Source organism: Alosa alosa, chromosome 2 (assembly GCF_017589495.1).
Source record: "Alosa alosa isolate M-15738 ecotype Scorff River chromosome 2, AALO_Geno_1.1, whole genome shotgun sequence".
Taxonomy (NCBI): Eukaryota; Metazoa; Chordata; class Actinopteri; order Clupeiformes; family Clupeidae; genus Alosa; species Alosa alosa.
The window spans coordinates 27873664-27894370 of record NC_063190.1 but is presented as its reverse complement, the minus strand read 5'-3'; the positions used below and the strand labels follow the sequence as shown (position 1 = coordinate 27894370).

General features: G+C 40.8%; 2 protein-coding genes across 2 annotated transcripts; both read right to left on the bottom strand.

Annotated features, from left to right (window-relative positions):
* Positions 1 to 3805: 3805 nt before the first annotated feature.
* ugt5g2 (UDP glucuronosyltransferase 5 family, polypeptide G2) lies at positions 3806 to 6101 on the bottom strand. Its single transcript, XM_048235626.1, has one exon. It carries the CDS (start codon positions 6002 to 6004, stop codon positions 4262 to 4264), a length of 1743 nt encoding a protein of 580 aa, XP_048091583.1. The 5' UTR covers positions 6005 to 6101; the 3' UTR covers positions 3806 to 4261.
* A 1863-nt stretch (positions 6102 to 7964) lies between these two features.
* LOC125285111 (cornifelin homolog) lies at positions 7965 to 8992 on the bottom strand. Its single transcript, XM_048229378.1, has 3 exons — positions 8839 to 8992; positions 8532 to 8686; positions 7965 to 8123 (listed from the first exon to the last, which is right to left on the bottom strand). Exons 1-3 carry the CDS (start codon positions 8990 to 8992, stop codon positions 7965 to 7967), a joined length of 468 nt encoding a protein of 155 aa, XP_048085335.1.
* Positions 8993 to 20707: the final 11715 nt, after the last annotated feature.

Genomic DNA, 20707 nt, shown 5'->3' with positions numbered 1-20707 from the left:
ATAGTAGAAGTAGGCCTACTGATTTAACCTCTTTACTCAAGTAAAAGTGACAAAGTACAGTCTTGTGAATGACAACCATTTGTAATGCAACGGTATCTGGACCACACAAATGTTACTAGAGTGCAAGAGTGTCAGTCTCTCTTTTTAAATCTTCCCATAACCTGTTGGGCCATTTCTAGCCCCGACCATTGCACTGCCTACTTCTGAGGGCAGTGTGTTCTTTTGGCCCACCATCAAATGCTGGACATCTTTAGAAAGCTAAGATCCTGTAGTTTCTTGGGAAGCACTGGCACAGAGTTACAGAGCCTAGAATATTGTTTTTTCTTTCTGCCGGATAACAAGCATCTCTGAACTGACCACATTTCAGCCCTCTAGGTCACTTGATATGATTTTAGAAACACAACTGAGCCCTAGCACCAGATCTTGCGAAGCTGTGTGCAAAAGTAGATCAATATAGAATGAAAAATGAGTACCATTATTTGCCAAAGTATGCCCATGTGTTTTGTAAAGCCCTGGAAACTCCCCATAGGACTTTTGGTTATCCAAAATGCATACTGACAATAAACGTATGCATTCTGAGGTTTCTTGTAGACTATTTGGATTGTATGTCAGGTTCTAATATAGAATTAGCCTAACGAGCCAGACCCACATTAAAATGTAGGGTCTGGGGACTACCGTTCGCAGTGCTCAGTCCGAGGGGCGGGATAACCGGTTGTCTTTCAAATTCCCTCTGCACACAATAGGATAGCGCTACAACTCATGAGTCCCATGCGTTTTCCCACCAGCTAGTTTAACGACTCTATCCATGATGTGATTGGCCCTATCAAAGTTTAATTTTTCCAGCTCGCAAGTGGTCCGTGTAACACTCATCAGTTAAATTTTCTAAACACAAACGGACATTTGGAAAAACAGAAAAATGGATTCAAATAATCAAATGGTATGCCGCTCCAAATGTAGTGTAACGCATGTCTCACAATAAAACGCACAATGTAAGAAATAAAGGTCTGCCTCGAATACAAGCCTGCCCCAAATAAATACCCGTGCTTTGCGCAGCCTAAGTAAATAGCAGACCCCAGACATGATTTAGGTTTTACGGAAAGTATGCAATCATACGATGTTGGACGCCTGGCGATGCTCTGGCCGTCTACTCTGCCTCTGACTCATTTAGATGGTAACTCGACAGATGAGTGCGAAGATTGGATGTCGTAGATGCGTAAGTAAACTGTCTTTTGCAGAGTCGGCAAACTACATTCTCTTTAACGGTTACTTTACCATCTGCGTTGTACAACCCAAAGTATTTCCAGACACCATTTTAGATGAGTTGGGGACGTAATTGTCCGCTCAGGCTGGCCGTTCTGTGCATTATCTTCCATTTTCAAAACAGGGTGGCTATTGAGGGCTCTGGCTCCAGTCATTATTTTGGTTTGGTTTATTTATGGATATAGGAAGACAAAGGGGGTATCCAAGGGATTACATGTAAAAGTGTAAAAACACTTATTTCCAACATGGTCCCTGATGGAAGAGGACAAGACATACAAACACATGCAACAGATATCACATATACACATATAAAATCACATTCCTAAGTCACCTAATTCTCTACTTTATTCCACAGAAAAACTCTAACCCTTTGTTTAAAAACCCTTTTTGTTTCTGCCATTTTAATATTATATAAATGGAAGGCTATTCCATAGCATAATCCCTGTATAAAAGAAAGAGCTACGTGCCGCGCTCTTTGCAGATGGTACCTTACAGGAGCGAACACTTGCTTTTTAATTTGGAAGCACTTTTATTTAATAGCTTCTCCGCAACTGAATGACCGGTCAAAGTCTGGTCCAGTGTTAAACCTAAATATGTGACTGTTGACTTTGTTTGTATTTCATTACCATTACATCTGACTTTTAACTCAGGTGCCTTTTTTATCTTATGTTTGGTACCAAATAAAATACATTCTGATTTCCCCACATGTAATGACAGTCTATTGTCTAGCAGCCACTGTCTTACATTAGTCAACTCATCAGTAAGGGTGTGTTGAATCTGAGAGATGTTTCTACCAGATACGAGTAGTGAGGAGTCATCAGCATAGAGAATTACTTTACATTTAACAGCTGCTGGCATATCATTTACATAAATAAGAAATAACAAAGGACCTAAAATTGAACCTTGGGGCACCCCACAAGATATTTGCAATGGTTCTGACAATACCCCATCATAATCACAGATTTGATTTCTATTTGATAGGTATGATTTAAACCATTGTAATGATGCCTGGCCAAAACCCATGCATTGCAACTTAGATAAAAGAATTGAATGGTCCACAGTGTCAAACGCTTTCTGTAAATCTAATAAAACCATGCCAGTACAATTTCCTCTTTCACTTTCTTGTCTGATGTAGTCACATAGGTGAGTGAGACATGTGTCAGTGGAGTATGCAGATCTAAAACCAGATTGGAGGTCATATAGCAAGTTGTTCTGGGTTAAGTACTTCTCCATCTGATCAAAGACCACTCTTTTCCAAAATTTTAGACAAAGTTGGTAGGATTGACACTGGTCTATAATTTTTAACATCTATCCTACTATTTTTCTTGAATAGAGGGAGAACCCTGGCCCATTTCATTTCAGTTGGAACCTTACCAAGTTGTATAGACAGATTAATTATGTGTGCAATGGCACCCCCTGTAACATTAGCACTGTCCTTAATGAATCTGGCAGGAATTATTATTATGGGTCAACGCTAGAATACGTTTAGAGCACCCACTACTGGATGAGATGGCAAACAATAAAATAAAAAACAAACTAATCATAGACTGTAAAAATGCGCTACACATGGTACTAAAAAACGAATAGTTTAATTATAGTTCGAATACGGATATTTCACCTTGTAGCAGCAGGACGGCAGGCAGACCGCTCTTTGTTAGAGCCGATGTTAACCAATGAAATTAAGTTGCGCTTCAGGGCGACTCCACTCGGACTCCACGCACGTTCCCAAGCAACTTTTTCTTATTATTATTACGTGGCAAGCAATGTATGTGTAGAAAGTACCGATATTCGTGTTAAAATGTAATGAGTAAAAGTAAAAAGTCGCCTAAAAAATAAATAGTAAAGTAAAAATACCTGAAACATCTACTTGAGTACAGTAACGAAGTATTTGTACTTCGTTACTTCCCATCTCTGTTTATCCCTGACTACATATTTAATGGTAAAAAGATCATAATACTCACACTGGAGGCTCCTCACCTCAGCCTTTTACACCCTGTCGTGTCTTTCATCTTCATTATCAGCATGATGAGACATGTGTCTGATTATGTTTGTCACTCTGATTTCCTGGAATGCATTTTGTTCAAAAAACAAAAGAGCAGGAACAATTTGGTGACTGCAGATTGGCAGGGTGTGTGCAAAGGTGTGTATTAGCTACTGTACTTGTTCATACCGGTTCTCAGTGTCTCAACTCATGACTAGGAAAACATTCTGTGCTGGAACGCGGTTTTTGTAAACATTCATGCTTGCGCTTTCAAGGAAACTTTTTGACTGATGAGCAAATAGAACAATAGTCTCGGTTCAGAGTGACAGACACAAGCTGTTCATTTTCTCAGTGTTATTTCAGTCTTATGCAATACTGATCAAATTCCCTTACATCCAATGCCTTACTCCACACCTTTTTTTAAGTAGGGGTTAGTTAAAGAGATTATTTGACCACTTAGACATTTCAGGCTATAATCTGACTGTAATCTTCATCACATGTTAAGAATTGGTCCAGTTATGGAAAAGGCTCTTTGTTTGTTTGTTGTTTTATTTCAGGCACTCAGTTAAATATTTCAGATCCGTTAAAACAAAATATTGGATTTGCTGGAAAATGAAATATGTTAATAAACTGAAACCATAGGTAACCAACTGGATCTGGATGAAAGGAACAATCATGTTTTTACACATGGGTGATAAGATAATGCAACTATCTGCAACAACCTACGGTTTACTGACAATCCTTGCTTTATAGATAAAATGATCATGCTCATAAAATACCCAGTCATTAAGCCGTGATGTTATGGCAGTCCCCATGCAAACCACTTACTGTACCACTTGCATTAACCTGCCTTGCAGCCTGCATTGTAAACAGAGCTTTGTATGACTGGAGCATTTCCAGTGCTCTAAGGTTTGCTGTATGTAAAAGTAATTGTTCTTACCTGCACCACAGAACTAAATGAATCCTTAAAAGATGTACATATAATGAATTCACATTTCACACATTCATTTTGAACCGAAATCACACTGCTTTCTTCCTCTCTGATTTTGACTTTGTGTTATCTTTAGAATGTGTTTGCTGAAGCTTCTTGGGTTTTGTCTGAAGCACTTCCTTAGAGCTTGCTTTGAGAGTCATAGCACTGACTTGGGGCACCTCCTTGGACTGCGTCTGCACCGCTCCCTTGGCTTTACGGAGCACCGCAGCTCTAATCAGAAAGATGCCGACACACAGAAGCCCAAAAGGCACCCCGAGCAGGAGAGCAAGCACATCCAAAGTGTAGTAGGAGTACCAAGGCAGGGTGCTGGCCTCTGAGCGGAGGTGAGGCGCTCCTTTGTTCCGGAGCACATACTCAATCCAGAAGATGGCTTTGTCCAGGGGGTGGATGGGCTGGTCGCGGTGCAGGCTGGACAGCCTTTGCATGTTGATGCGGTAAGTGGGGTTGAGGAGGACGTCCTTCAGCGCCTTCAAGAACAGCTCCATGGTGAGTGAGGCCATGTCCACCATCCGTGCTGCCCCTCGGGCCTGCAGACGCACCAGATTGTCTGTCTGGTCGAATAGGAGTGGCACACCGAGCACGGGCACAGCGTGGTAGATGGCCTCGTAGAGGCCGTTGGTGCCGCCATGGGCGACGAACGCCCGGGTCTTGGGGTGGCCCAACAGGTCATTCTGTGGGAGCCACTTCAGCAGCAGGGTGTTGTTGCCCAGCGACCGAGGCTTGGTGCCGGTGAACCTCCAGATCACCTTCTGCGGCAGGCGAGCGAAAGCAGAAGCGATGATCTCCGTGATCTCCCGGGGCAGGGCGCTGATCAGCGTGCCAAGGGACATGACCACGACCCCGTGCTCCCCCGAGCTCTGGACAAAAGCCTCCAGGTCTCCCGGCAGCGGCTTGGCCGGACGGCACTGGAAACCGCCCATGTAGACCAGGTTGGGCATGGAGGGTCTGGGGAACTCGAACACAAAATCCACCCGCATCAGCCACACGTCGGCAGTCAGCTGCATGCTGAGGAGGTCGGTGCCAGGCGGGAAGTGCTTCTCAATCAGCTCCCTGTAGATGGGCACCACAAGCCATCTCTCCTGCATCAGGTTCAGAGCATAGTGGAACATGTTCCGGGCCCTGGGAAGGAAGCCCATGCGGTCACTGAGCCCTGAGCCGGGTACAGGCACATACGAAATCGGCGACGGCGCGATGGAAAAGTGCCCCTCCCCAAAGCTCATCCAGCGCACGTTGTACACCATGGGCAGGCGAAGGTAGTGCCCGAGGATAACCCCAGCTGGCATGGCCGGGTCTGTGAGCATCAGGTCGAACTGGGCTGCCCGCAGCTCCTGCACGAGGCGCCGGTCGTCCAGCATGACGGAGACGGTGGCACAGGTGGCCCGGTGGGCCACGTGCAGGATGCTCATGAGCTCGGTCACCTGCACCAGCGCGCCCATCAGCGACCCCTGCAGCCGCCCCTCCAGGATACGCTGGGCCGACTGCTCGAACAGATCCAGGCCGATCTCCTTGTCTTGGGGAAGCGGCACGGTGAGGGAGGTGTAGTAAGGCGAGCGCTCCTTGATGAACCAGCTCTCGGGCGAGCGCACCACGGTGATCTGGTGGCCGCGGGCGTGCAACTGCTTGACAAGCACCTCCATGTTCACCCAGTGGCTGCCGTCCACGGGGAGCACCAGGATCCTGCTGCCCTGTCCAGGTAGGACAGACGCCATGAGAAAGATAATCCAGATGAGGCTGGACAGTGGTTTGGACAGCATCTGATGCTTTGACATTTTCTCCAATTTTTCTTCTCTTTTCTTGCTTTGTTTGCTTCTTCCTTGTTTCCCTGTTGCTGCCGTTCACTAGCCGAAAACAGCACTCGTGGTTAAGACATCCTTGGCTGAGTTATTTGCTGACATGTTTTCATGTAGAGGAGAGAAAAATAAACAGGCAAAGTAGAAAATCTACTTATTCAACTTGACAGCCAATGGAGAGGTGAGGAATGTCAAGGTTAGCCTTCCTTGCTAATAATCCCTACATTTTGCTAATACCTCTTGGTCTGTTGTGAAAGACTTAATTTCCTTTTTTTCAATGAATGGGCTTATTTGACACGTGTCACAATGTAGCACAATTCAGCTCTCCTGTATGTGAAAGGACGTTTTTTTTTCATACCGGTTGAGATTATATCTACACTTTTATATAAGAGCATCACACGAACACATATTCAAATATACTGACCCACATACACACTGCGTGCGTACACACACACACGCACACACGCGCACGCACACACACATACACATACATACACACACACACACACACACACACACACACACACACACACAAATGTGTGCGCCTGATCTTGAAATCTGCCATTGCCTAAATACAATATGGGCCAAACTGCTTTCATTTTTATATAATGTCTTACTTCAAGACATCAAACCCTATATTTCCTATTACCTGCACACTTTTCTTGGATGATCTGGAAACAAGAATGGACTGTGCTTTGATAATAGATTAGAAACAATAGGTTGCACAGGATACAGAATCACCCACTTAGAAAGACAGCTGCTCAATTTGTGGAACTCAAAACTGAGAATGCTGCTATTGGACTGTGCAAAGTAAGATGAACAGCTGGTGAGAGGAAAGGGGTGGTTTGCCTTTGTAATGCCTACCCACTTCCTGGTGCTATTCTGAATCCAGCTCAACAGTCCTGCCCCCCTTCTGCGAGGACTTACGGTCCATTTCTTAATTTATCCCATTGACATCTGGAAAAATCTGTTTATAAAGAGTTTTAGACCTTGCCTTAGGCTGACCAGCTATGACGTGAATTGTACATAATCAAAATTCATAGCTTTTTTTACCAGAATAATTGTATGTAATATCAGAAGATATAAAAACAGTCACAAACTGGGCAGAACATCTTATGTTAAGACCTCAATTTATAGAATGAGCAAATGCAATATCAAGATATTTTACAGACAAAATAATTATACACTCCTGTTACGTTATATGCCAATCTTTTTTACAGTAGGGATGTTAGATATTGATATGTTGATTATTAAAAGTCACATTATTTTATCAATATGTTTTTGAGACATTGATTTATTAAAATTGCATTTAAAGAGAAACTATGACAATTTCTTCACTGTTTTCTCGGTTTTTGCTTCTTTTTCGCTGGCTCTGTCATGATGAATGTCTGAGAAACTCCATCGCTACCTTTTTCTAGCCGGTGCCTGGCGTGTATGTGTATTTAAATGCAGTAAAGCAATTCGTTACACTCGTTATACTTCCTGACACTGAGGCTGCTGGCCCGTTGGCCCACAGTTGCAAGGGTGGTTTTTCCGCTCACAGGCGCTAGGGGGAAGCGAGACGGCCACCATTCAACCCGAAAAAAGTCATAGAACCATTCCAATGACTCCGAAGCTGTTGAGTGAAGGTAAATTAAGCTAAAAACCTTGCATATTAAGCTAAAAAACCTGCATAGTTTGCCTTTAAAATACATATCAATTATGCATACTTTCCAATATATTCAGTTAGGCTTCCGTTTTGATGTGGTATGGAATAATACCTGTCAGTAACCACAAGTGGGCAAATACAGGAGGGGGATTTGATAAGGCAACAGATCCAAGCCTACAGCTACAGTGATTCTTTGTCATTTGAATCCATGCCGTTTGTCACAACTGGAAGAGCAGGAAGAGAGAGCGAGCAGGAAAAGAAAGCAAGAGAGATGTAGTCGGCCACATCACATCACATAGCCCTAGCGAGCATGACCGGACTCTGGATGACGGTGGGTTGAGGGCTGATCATTACGAAGGTCGGCTTGCGTCTCTTTATTTCACGAGCCACCTGGCACCATGAGCATAGGTTGCAGAAGGTTACAGATACACAGTCAGAGCAGAGGCTCCCCTGTTTAATTTGGAGAACATGTGAAACACACACACACACACACACACACACACACACACAGTTGTACAGTATTTGATTAATCAATACTGCAATAAAAAGAAACAGCAAACATAAAGGTTAAACATAATATTTTCATAGCATGATCATATATGCACCTGTTATTAATTATTCTGTTGAGTCTTATTGTTTTGTAGTGTATAGTTTATCTGTTATAATGCTATTGCTGTCATATTACAGGGCTGTAGTAAGCCTATTAAAGGCATTTGCCTATTTGCCTGTCCTACTTCGATCAAGTAGGACAGGCAAAAGTTAACAATGAATATTTATTGGAGGTTGTCAATTCAGTTAAAGCTGGTTGATTTTATATCATGAACAAAATAGGGGAAACATTTCATTTTGAGTTTGTACCTGTATGCCATACTTTTTCCTCACTCCATATCTTAAGGACAGAGCGACCGGGTGAACACAAGTGAATAAGTCAAAACAAGGCAGTCCACAAAATTCATCGAAGTCCCCAGTTGTCATGCAGGCAAAACAAGGAAAACACCAAAATGCACAGCAGCCTAGATAGATAGATAGATAGATAGATCAGCAGATAGATCTGATGGAATTTCAAATTTCTGTTTGCTATCAGCATTGAATATTAGAATAAAATTAGTTTACAGGCATGAAAAGATTGAATTGAATCATTTGATTAATTGATTATCACACTCACAGGCACTCATGTCGTCAAAGCAGTCACAAAGCCCTGTACTCCACAAGTCGGATCTGACCATGACAACAGGCTGAACCTGAGGCTGCACCACAACAGGCTGAATCTGAGGCTGTTGTTGTTGCTGCACAACAACCACATTCATATTTGTTGCCATCGCTGATGCTTCTGTGTCTAAACCCTGAACCAAGTGTGAGAGATGGAGATAGAACAAGCTATATGTAATTGCATCACACAACTCAAACCTCCCTGAGGACATTGGTGTTATGGTGCTACGCAAAGCAGAGAGAACAAAGTTTGCATAAACCAGTGCTACAGCCCCAATTAAATTTTTTTTGTCATTTTCAACATTTGATATGTTCTCTATGTACTTTTTACAGCTAAATATGGGTTTATGAGATTTGTAGATTATCACATTCTGTTTTTATTTTCATTTTACACAACATCCCAACAATTTCTGATTTGTAGTTGTTCTTACTTCATTCTGGTCATAATCAGAGCTGCTAAATGTAAGATCATCAATAAAGCATGGAGACAGAACGTGATTAGCTGAATGTGTAGAGAACTGGATTATAGAAGCAGAATATAGAGATTATCTCTTTATTTTCTTAATTTCTTCTTTTCACAGTGAGTGTAGCATTATGGAAAGGCAGAGATAGATGAGTTGAATTTCATGCAAATAAAATTCACTTGAACTCAAGCCTTCTCTCTTCATTATTCACAAACTATTTCCTACATGGCAAACAAAACAGTCATGTGCCATGTGCCATATTGACCATATTCACATTACATGCAACAAATGGATTACATTACCTGGTAAACGGTACACAATTCAGCTTTTCTTTGCCAATGATGGCGGGTTAGAGATAGCCTGGTAAACCAGACCCTGGAATCTTTCAGATTAAGGGTCTGGCCACGAGTAATGAAAATGGCCCAATTCGAGGGGCGGCACCAAGCATGCATTTGAGACTCTCACTGCACGCAGTTGGATAACGCTACGACCAATCACAACAATTCATCAGTGTCAGTCATCAGTGTAGCTCGCCTTTGTCCCGCCTACACCGATTTGATTGGTCCCTCTCGCTCGAGAGATAGAAGAAATTTGGATCATTGCTCGTGGCCAGAGTATCTTGCGGGCACAATTCAAATTGTGCTCTCGCGGGAACTCTGGATTTCCAGGGTAGGTTAGAGAGGCTTTGTGAATGTAACAGGACAAGGTCGCGCACACGGGAGATGAACTGTACACCGGACGTTGCTCTCGTCCAGTTTTATTCTGTCTGTTAAAGTGGCCTTGAGCGCCCTGTGTGTTAAGTGTTAACAGAAACTGTGGTTGTGAACTGAATGTGTGTTTCCAATTGTGAATGGACAGTAACCAGAGGAGTACGCATGCCTAGCTAGTAGCCTGTGTCAGGCCAACATGCGAGAAGAGCATTAGGCCTTGCTGTATAAGATAAGTTGTCTATCCCACTAGTATTTGTGAGTGCATATACTGTGTATTGTGTGTATTAGGATTAGTGGCTCCTTTGTTGATCTTTCTCTCGCTGGACAGGAGCTGCAGGCCAATTGGGGTGTCGGGCTATCTCAAGGTGGTGGCGTCCCTTCACTTTTCCTGCTGTGGTGCATCTGAGTATTTGGTATTGACATGTTCACGTGTGGTATGTCTTTAGACCCTCTCCTCTGAAATACTCTCCAGCCCTGGGTAAGCGCCAGCCCTGTTCTTGGATCTTCCCATCCTTCATCAGCCATTAGTCTGGTTTGTGTGTGTGTGTGTGTGCGTGTGTGTGTGTGTGTGTGTGTGTGACTGCGTGTGTGTATACATGTGTGTCCAGGCCTTGTTATGTCGGTGCCTGAGTGGCAGAGGTTCTGACTGTCTGAAGAGAACCAACTCCCTGTACGTTTTTAATGAATGTAAATAAAGAGTTTTTTTTTTGGAACCACGCCTCTGGTTTTCTGTGACCACGAACCTGTGTTGCCTGGTCGGGGTTCACGTAACGTATTAAATAGTCCAATTGATTGAATATTCTGAGGGGCAGGGCCTCAGATGGCGTAGCCGACATGTCGCAATATAGAGCCAACCTTCCACTTGCCACATTTGGTTATCTACCTGACCATGGAAACCGTCCAACTGGCAGAGCACAGCTCTCAGAACAAAGAGCAGGAAGGTTGGGTGCCCTGCTAAATGTAAGAGTGGAGTAGGCAGAGAGAGATATTAAAGGTTGTATCAGTGATAGCGGGGATACGTCACTTCTGTTGATGTTCAAACAAAACAGAGAGCTAGCTCGCTACTCATTCCCCCTCCCTCCCATGCAATTAAAACTCTCCTAAGCGCGCATCTCGTCGGTTATTGGTTGAAACACTTTATTTTGCCTTTGAGTGAGTTGCCAACCCTTGTTGGTAGCAATTGTTTTTGTGTACAGATCTCGGAGCCTAGGCTGCCTACAGAGACGCGTTTTTTTGACGGCCTGCTTATGGGGCAAACAGCTTTGGGCCTGAAATCGCTGATACAACCTTTAAAGAGGACACTGCAAGAAAGGAAAATCACAGTCGGCGTGATTTTGTGATCAGACGTCGGGCGCATGAGGATGTTATTGAAGGTCTTCTTTCCAATGCACTACCTTTAAATCTTCTAGCAAACTTGTATGGTGTTTCAAAAAGAACATTTTACAGGTGAATGAAGGAAAATGGTCTCTGTTCGTGGATGCTATTCCAGCATATTTGATGATGAACTTGATTGTGTTGTGAGGTCCATAAAATCAAGAATGCCCCACGCTGGGTGTAGATTGGTTAAGGGTGAGGTATTAGCCAGAGGCTACCGTGCAGTGGCGTAGAGTGAGGAGTAGTGTACAGCGTGTGGATGGAGCTTTGACTAGGATGATACAGGTTGGATGTGTAGCTTGCAGAACCTACGGTGTCCCTGCACCACTGTCTTTGATTCATGTAGACACTAACCATAAATGAATCAGGTCAGTGTGTTGTAGGTTCTCCCTTCACTCTCTCTCACACACACAGGGCTCTATTTTAACGATCTGAAACGCAAGTATCAAACGCAAGTAGCTTTGTGGGTGGATATTGGGCGCTGTTGCTATTTTACCTGCGGGATAAATGACTGTTGCGCCTGACGCAAATCTAAAATGGGGTGGTCTGAAGTAGCTACATTACTTATGGGTGTGGTTTCTGGTTTGGGCGTAACGTGCAATAAACCAATCAGAGCGTCATCTCACATTCCCTTTAACAACAGGCGTGCTTGTTCTAGGGATGACGAAAACTAAAAATGTTCTTGACCGACCACCGAGCCTCATTAGCCGGTTGAAACCGGTTAACCAATTAGTTTAAAATATGCTACGCTATTTGAAATAACAGCCATTTCGAGCCGCGCCTGCAATTTCGCAACTCTGTCGCAACTAGTGTTAATTTTGTCACCTATTTTTAATTTAGTCTTAGTCTTAGTCTTGTGACGAAATGTCCTTTTTAGTCTTTGTCATATTTAGTCATTCAAATAATATTTTTGTTAATCAAGTTTTAGTCGACTAAAAGTCTCGTCATTTTAGTCTAGTTTTAGTCAAAAGAAAACTAAAGGTATCTTAGTCTTAGTCAGTTTTAGTCAACACATTTTAGTCTTTTTTTTTATAACAAATTATTTCTGATTACCATTTGAGTCAAATAGTGTTTCACACATCTCAATTTTCCAACAATATTGTGTGTCCACAGGGCTACTTTGTCTGTTATAATTACTCATTCTGATTTTTTGTCAGTCAGTATGTTTACATGCACAGGTAAGTCGAGCTACAGTTATAGCTCGGCTGGGATTTGACCATAGACAGTAAAAGATTTGACTGGAAAACTGTCATATTCGTAGACCAGTGTTTCTCAAAGTGTGGTCCGGGGATCACTGGTGGTCCGCAAGCTAATCCCAAGTGGTCTGCAAGCAGACATGGTAAAATATAATATAGATGAGTTGTTTGCAATATTGAACCAACTTGTATGTAAAAACAGTTCTGCAACACTGTCTATGTAAGATATGCCAGTTTAAATCATACAGTATGAATCCACACAATAAGCAAAGTGCAAAGACAATAAGCAAGGTGGTTCAGTGAGTAAGCCTATTGTGTAGACTAGGCTACTGTTGAAGTAGGTCTAATCTTTTTTTTTTTTAGCTAGGGTTAGTTAAGTGGTCCTGAAACTGAAAAAGTTTGAGAAACACTGTCGTAGGCCAAAGTATTAATGTTTTACTCCGCTAGATAGATGGCGATATGCGCCAAACACAACACATTCCCCAAACAGACTCTCCATCTTAGCCATAGCTAACTTGCTAGCTTAACTTTCCATATTAGCTTACTTGCTAGCAAACTTTGCATCATCAGTCTAACTAGTTAAATAGTTGACATTACATGATGAACATTTTTGTATGGACATTCTGGGGGATGTTAATTTGTATGAGAGAAGCTTCAACTTCTGGGTAAGTAGCATTGTGGCATAACGCTTAGGTAGTTAGCTTGCTAACTCTGGCAGAAATCTACAGTGTTCTTGTTCCATGTAGTTTCGTGTTGCAGCCACAGGGTTGCAGCAACAGCACGTAGACTAGCCTACAGGAAAGCTGTTGCGTATGAACTCATTCGGAATATTTTGAAAACATAACAGCTAGATATTCTGTCTTCTCATTTTGTAGACGAAAATGAAGAGAGATTTTATCTTAGTTTTTATTTCATGCAAAACATTTTAGGCTCGTCTTTTTTCGTCAACAATAATGCATCTTAAGATGGTCTTAGTCAGTGTTTCAGGACATTAATGCCGTCTCGTCATCGTCTCGTCTTAGTCATGAAAAAAAAGGTCGTTGACGAACATATTTCCTCTCGTCTCGTCTGAAGAAATTAACACTGGTCGCAACAACACATCAACTAAAGCATTAGGTACGATGGGTACATCGCATGATCATCATGATTACATGAATTTCAGGTTAATTGCTCATGAGCTCATAATGTCTGTGGCCCCTCAATTAAAGTGTTGAATAATGACGTGTGTTTAGAAAACTGCAAAGCTGTGTTTAAATCAGAATTTGAGCAGTGATGACCACATTTTTGGCAGAAAAAGAAATAATCCTGATCCTGATCTTGAATTTCTCCTTGGGGATCAATAAAGTATCTATCTATCTATCTATCTATCTATCTATCTAAATCATGATTCATAATGATGTGCCCACCCTGACTTTAGACCAGGATGTTCCTGGTCTGTGGCGGAATTGTTTTCTGAAACTGCAAAATATAAACAGGGAAGGTTTGCGCTGAACCGCCCCCGTGGGCGCAACTGAACCTAATTTACGGAAGTGTACCTGTGGAGGGGAAATTCCAATATGCGCTCAATGAAAAATAGGAAAGACAAAAGCGCGAGTATACGAAGTAAATTGTGCTGGAGTGCAAGATAGAGCCTCAATTCAATGTGAGTGATTTAAAAAGAAAGATAACAGGTATGTGGTGTTTGTTCATGAGTTTGGGTTGTATTTAGTTGTTCACTACATCAGCCACGCCAGTAGGTGACAGCAGAGCGCTGTGGAATCAGTCTGTATTCACGAGAATCTCAGCAGGGAAGTAGAGTAACTGCGTTCTTTGTTGAAGCAAGCGTGAATGTTCGTTGTGTCATCCTACTGAGTGTATTTTGATGTTTCTACAGAAACAAAGATTCATTAAATATGTGGCATCAAGACCATTGAGCCTTTGAGTCTTTGAGTCCGCTACACCCACATACTCAATCACTTACTATATGTAATGTATACAGTTTTATCAAGTGGTAAAAAATATCTGAAAATGTTGTACTTCTTCTCAGATATAACTAACAGTTAGTTAACTGTTGTTATCCTTTCATAACATTAACTAACTGTTAACATGCAGCTTGTAAGTGTTAATAAGCAGCCTTTTAAGTTACTTACAAGCATATTTGTTAACAGTTGTAAGTGTTAACAAGCAGCTTGTTAATGAGTTCAGTCAAATGATATCAGTCAAAGCCATACATGTTATAAGTGTCTTTCTTTGCCTTATTGGTATGCTTGTGCAATGAGGGTTTATTGTTGTTTTTCTTTTTTACAATATTCTGATGCCGTAGAATAGAGCGACTGTGGCGTGAGGTGTGGTCAGCTGTCACTTGCAACTACTATGAAGTGCTACATTCAATAGAAAAAGGGCTGGTCGACCTCTCCAAGGAGATGCATGCACCTCTTTTGTGTATATTATGTGATTCTCCTACAATTGAGGTCTGATCTGAAGTGCTACTCGAGAACAAAAATCCTCTTAGAACAGAGGGAAACCTGTCTCCAGACCAGCTGTGGCACATTGGGATGCTACAAATACCTGTGGTTGAACCCGATGTAGAGGTGTGCTTGACTTAATTTGCAAAACACTCCATAAGGGCCAGATCACCCCCTATATGCACACCACGCAAATTGCGTAGGGCCCCGCAAGTTAATCAAGGTGCCTTTCCCGTCTCACCTTGAATTAGGCTAACGACTGTTATAGCGACAGTGTCTCATAGCCTACATTAAAAAGATGAAACTGAATTACCATTCAGGGCATGAGAAACGGAAGAAGAAACTTCACAAGAATGAACAGCGGGAACAGCAGTCAGGTAAACTTGTCTTTATTTATTTGCATCCCTCTAGGATATGTTGCTGACCTAAGAGGGAAGTGAATCCCCTGATTTGTCTGTGGCTTGGTTGCCGGGCCTTTCCCATTCAGAGTACTTCGCAAAAGTTGTGAAATGTAACCGCATATTCTAATTTTTGAATGCCGGTAACTGGCTATATTAAAAAAAAGCACACATCTTTAAATGCGTTCATGGGTCAATGACGTGACGCTCATTTTTTTGTGTACATATGGGTTACATACATTTAAAATTGTTAAAATTTGAAAATAATTTGACAAATTATTTTCAAATATCATTTTCATCAAACCCTAATCTTAAAGTTTTGGATTTATTTAATTTTGAAAGAGTATTAACTGAATTTGGGTAAAATTGTCAACACGGTTGTAACCACAAAACATGAACCAAATAATTACACTTGCTGAAAAAAATTTGAAATTCTCTCCAAAATCCCTTCTAAAATAATCTGGCATGATCTTGCACAAGAACTTTTCAATATTTAATACAAGTAATGAAACCCCATTGTTCTAAATGTTTGAATTAATATGGGGAATCGTGTCTGTCACATCAACCACTTAAAATGTCAAGTGGTGTAACCACCATTTAAGGAGCAATTTTGTATGTATTATGTCAGAGAATCATGTGACAGGAAATTATGTCATAGAGAAGGACCCTTCAAGACCCCAACTGCTATGAGTCAAGGTTAGCAACTCTCTTAAAGTAACATAACAGTGTTTTTAGGCCATGGCCAGGCAAGCTTAGGTTACATGTCAAATGGTATGACCTTTTAAAAATGTTGATAAATCATGATAATCATAAAATATTCAATTTAATGTAAAAACTGTGTTTGAGTATTCACATAAAGGTGAAGTGTGTACATAGTTGTTCATAATAATGCCTGCAAATTTTGCTTTTAAATAGAAATGTCAAATGGTGTAACTCTTTTCTGTTTGAGACCAGTTTAATCAGATTCAGGGCCAAGAGTATATCATTTTAGGTGCCAATTATATTATTTTTATAATTTAAATAGTGACTAACTGTTTAGCATGAACAATCGCTTTAAAAGGGTTTAATTAGATTGCAATTTAAGCGATTTTTGAAATGTCAAAGCTTTTCATTTTAAATTTAAACTTCCATAATTATTTTTTAATATGTTATTATGATGTATGTAAACAGTATGTTCAAATTATAAATAAATAATATAAATACATTTATTATATATAAAATGTACCTCTGAAAAAAGCAACATTTCCCCCTATAATGTTCAAATGACTGAATAAATTACCTAAGGACATTTATTCTGCAGAGGAATTGCTGCTTACATCTCGTGACAGTGCGTCTTCAGCTGCTTTCATATGCGCCTTTTGCTATAGACCAGGCTTTTCTTGGTCAGTGGCGTAATGCTTTTTAGACGGTATAAGATAGCGATTTTTAGATCATGTGCCAGACCACACCTTGTCGGTAATTGTCACACCCCTGGGAGCATTATTTAATAAAAGTGAAGTGTAAGATAGGAAAAAACTTTGTACCAGGCTTTGTATCGCGCCCAAAATAGGACCCTTTATCTCACTCTCTTTGAAAATAATGGATATAGACTGAAATTGTATGAGAACTGAATTGAAATCAAATAGAACACAAGTTTCTTCATTGATGTTATGAAATGATATTTGATATGGAATATGATGAATGACATGAATACATATCAAAATATCCAATTCAGTTTACCTTGATGCCTATATTCTGTGTCAATTTCTTGTCCTATTGCTATAAACGTTTCATGGTCAATTGGTGTAACCAGTATTTTGTCTAAAATACTAATAATGTACAAAAAAAATAATAGGGATAATGATTTAATACTCTACTTTACTGTAATAATGGTTGTTTAAACCATTTTTACTCAAATGGTCAAAGAATAGACAGAAAACAAGATGTTTACAGCATATGGTCTTGCTCAGTACAATGAAAAACCCATATAATTTAAATTTAGAAATAAATATAATAAAACATATTCTCATAGGATATTACAAAATAAACTAATAATTTCATTATCTCTAGGAGGTGTGAAATATTAGATATTTGTCATTTTTGTGGTTACACCATTTGACAATTTAACAGGCTGTTAGTTCTCAGGCTGTTAGTTCTATCTTTTGTTAAAAAATAGCATACACGTCATATTAAACTAGATGTACCGCCGCCCAGTCCTGCACATTTTTTCCACAAAAAGAAATCACGCTGAAAGGCCTATATGATTCTAACTGTCTCACTAAATTGCATTATCCACACTCAATTCTCACTGGTATCTTCTAGACAACAAGTACCAAAACATGACTAGTTCATAGATTTCACATGTAAAATTCATTTTATACAACCCCACCTCCATCTTGCCTGTTCATAATTCTGAGAAATTCTTGATTGTTTGTGTTATGTTTATGTTATGTGTGTGTGTGTGCGTGCGTGCTTGTGTGTGTGCCTGCGTGATGTGCCTGTGCATGCAAGCCGCACATATGTCTACTGTGTGAGTATGTGTCATACGTATGATTACTGTGAATATATGTGTGTGTGTGTGCGTGTATCTGTTTGTGCACATGTGTGCACATGAAATGGGTTAACATGACCCCTGGAGGCAAACATAATGGAAAAAAAATGGTCATCCTAGGCCCCTACAGTTCTCAAGATATTCACAGAGAACTGTGTCTGCCCTACCCTCCTTTCGGGGGGTCCAGTCCAGTGGGGGGGCTACAGATCAAAATGAACAGATCAAAATGAAAAATGACGGTTTCATGCTATCCATGTGGGGGTACATGCCCACCAAGTTTCGTGTACCCCGGTCTTTCAGTGTCCCGGGAATCCTTGTTGGTGTACGTCACTAAATGTACACATAAATTATTTTATTGTAAGGCCCCCATGATCGAAAAGTACACAAAACTTGGCATGCATTCGGAGGGTGTCATAATGATCCTACACTTTTAATTTCGTGCAGTTTTGACCTTGTCAGCCAGAGATATTGTGATGAAAACACCTAATTTTTTTGCTTTTAATTTTTTAACTAGGTGGCTATACATGAAATAAGTTGTAATGGGATGGGTTGACATGCTCCCTTAAGACCAACATACATAAAAAAGGTGGACCTCCTAGGCCCTACGGTTCTCGAGAGATTCACAGAAAACTGTCTCCGGCCACCTACAGGCCAGTTGGTGTATAGTAACATAAATTAATTTATTGTGTGGCCCCCCATGAATGGAATTCCACAAAACCTGGCGTGCATACAGAGGGTGTCATAATGATCCTACACTTTCAATTTCGTGCAGTTTTGACTATGTTAGGTCACAGATACCTTCAATTATAACACCTCATTTTTACTTTTTTGTGTTTAACTAGGTGGCGCTATACATGAAATGAGTGGTTATGGAATGGGTTGACATGGCCCCTTGAGATCAACATACAAAAAAAAAATGGTCCTCCTAAACCCCACGGTTTTCGAGATATTCACAGAAAACTGTGTCTGCCCTACCCTCCTTTCGGGGGGTCCAGTCCAGCGGGGGGGCTACAGATCAAAACGAAAAACGATGGTTCCATGCTATCCATGTGGGGTTACATGCCCACCAAGTTTCGTGTACCCCGGTCTTTCAGTGTCCCGGGAATCATTGACGGAAATTTGGGCATGCGAAAAAGAAAAGAAAAAAAAATCTGACTAAACCTATATGACCGCCGCTTCGCTGCGCAGCGGTCATAATAATATGAATACAACAGAAATACAAAGTAGACACTTTAGCAAACCTCAGGCATGTTTTGTTTTAAAGGTTTAAACATATTTTTAATTTTCTCATCTTACCAACCCTTATCTGTCACTGACCCTCATAATAACGTGCATGCTCAAGATGTAACTAGTTTTTCAGCAGAAACATGTGAGGACCCATCACTTGGGCGAATACATCACAAACCAGGCAGAACATCTTATGCCAAGACCTCAATTTATAGAATAACTGGAGCAAATGGAATATCAAGACATTTTACAAATAAAACAATCATCACACTCATGTTACATTATATGCCAATCTTTTTCCAGTAGGGATGTTAGATATTGATATTTTGATTATTAATAGTCACATTATTTTATCAATATGTTTTTTAAACATTGATTTATTAAAGTTTCATTTAAAAAACATATCAAATATGTGTACTTTCCAATTTTTTCCACGCAAAACTGTCACGTCCATAACGCCAACTAAATGCCATAGTATTTGTATGATGTGAATAATTATGTGAAATTTTTTATGTAAGTTCTACAACCAAGAAGAGCGAATGTTCAAATTTCAAGTAATTTTCAAGACAGTTTTGCGTGGAATGGCCCTCAGTTAGCCTCCCGTTTTATGTGGTATGGAATAATAGCTGTCAGTAACCAAAAAGGGACAAATACAAGAGGGGAAAAAAATTGATTATCAATTAAAGGCAACAGATCCAAGCCAGTGATTCTTTGTCATTTGAATCCATGCCGTTTGTAGCAACTGGAAGAGCAGGAGAGATGTAAGAAAGAAAGAGAGAGCGAGCAGGAAGAGAGCAGGAGAGATGTAGTCGGCCACATCACATCACATAGCCCTAGCGAGCATGACCGGACTCTGGATGACGGTGGGTTGAGGGCTGATCATTACGAAGGTCTGCTTGCGTCTTTTTATTTCACGAGCCACCTGGCACCATGAGCATACGTTGCAGAAGGTTACAGATACACAGTCAGAGCAGAGGCTCCCCTGTTTAATTTGGAGAACATGTGAAACACACACACACACACATGATTCAGTTAAAGCCGATTAAATATGATATTTATATCATGAACAAAATAGGGGAAACTCTATTATGATTGTTTTGATAAATCTCTGAAAACTCTGAAAGTAACCATGCCATTAAAACCATACCATACATTTGATTTTCAACATTTCATTTTGAGTTTGTACCTGTATGCCATACTGTTTCCTCACTCCATATCTTAAGGACAGAGCGACCAGGGGAACACAACCGAATGAGTCAAAACAAGGCAGTCCACAAAATTAATTGAAGTCCCCAGTTGCCATGCGGATAAAACAAGGGAAACAGAAAAACGCACAGCAGCCTAGACAGACAGACAGACAGACAGATAGATAGATAGATAGATAGATAGATAGATTAGTAGATAGATCTGATGGATTTTAAATTTTTGTTTGCTATCAGCATTGAATATTAAAATAAAAGCAGTTTACAGGCATGAAAAGAT

Coding starts and splice junctions, on each gene's coding strand:
- ugt5g2 (XM_048235626.1), bottom strand. CDS start 6,004: ATGTCAAAGCATCAGATGCTGTCCAAACCACTGTCCAGCCTCATCTGG.
- LOC125285111 (XM_048229378.1), bottom strand. CDS start 8,992: ATGGCAACAAATATGAATGTGGTTGTTGTGCAGCAACAACAACAGCCT. Junction 8,687..8,838: donor CTTTGACGACATGAGTGCCT/GTGAGTGTGATA, acceptor CTATCTATCTAG/GCTGCTGTGCATTTTGGTGT. Junction 8,124..8,531: donor GGAAAAAGTATGGCATACAG/GTACAAACTCAA, acceptor CAAATTAAACAG/GGGAGCCTCTGCTCTGACTG.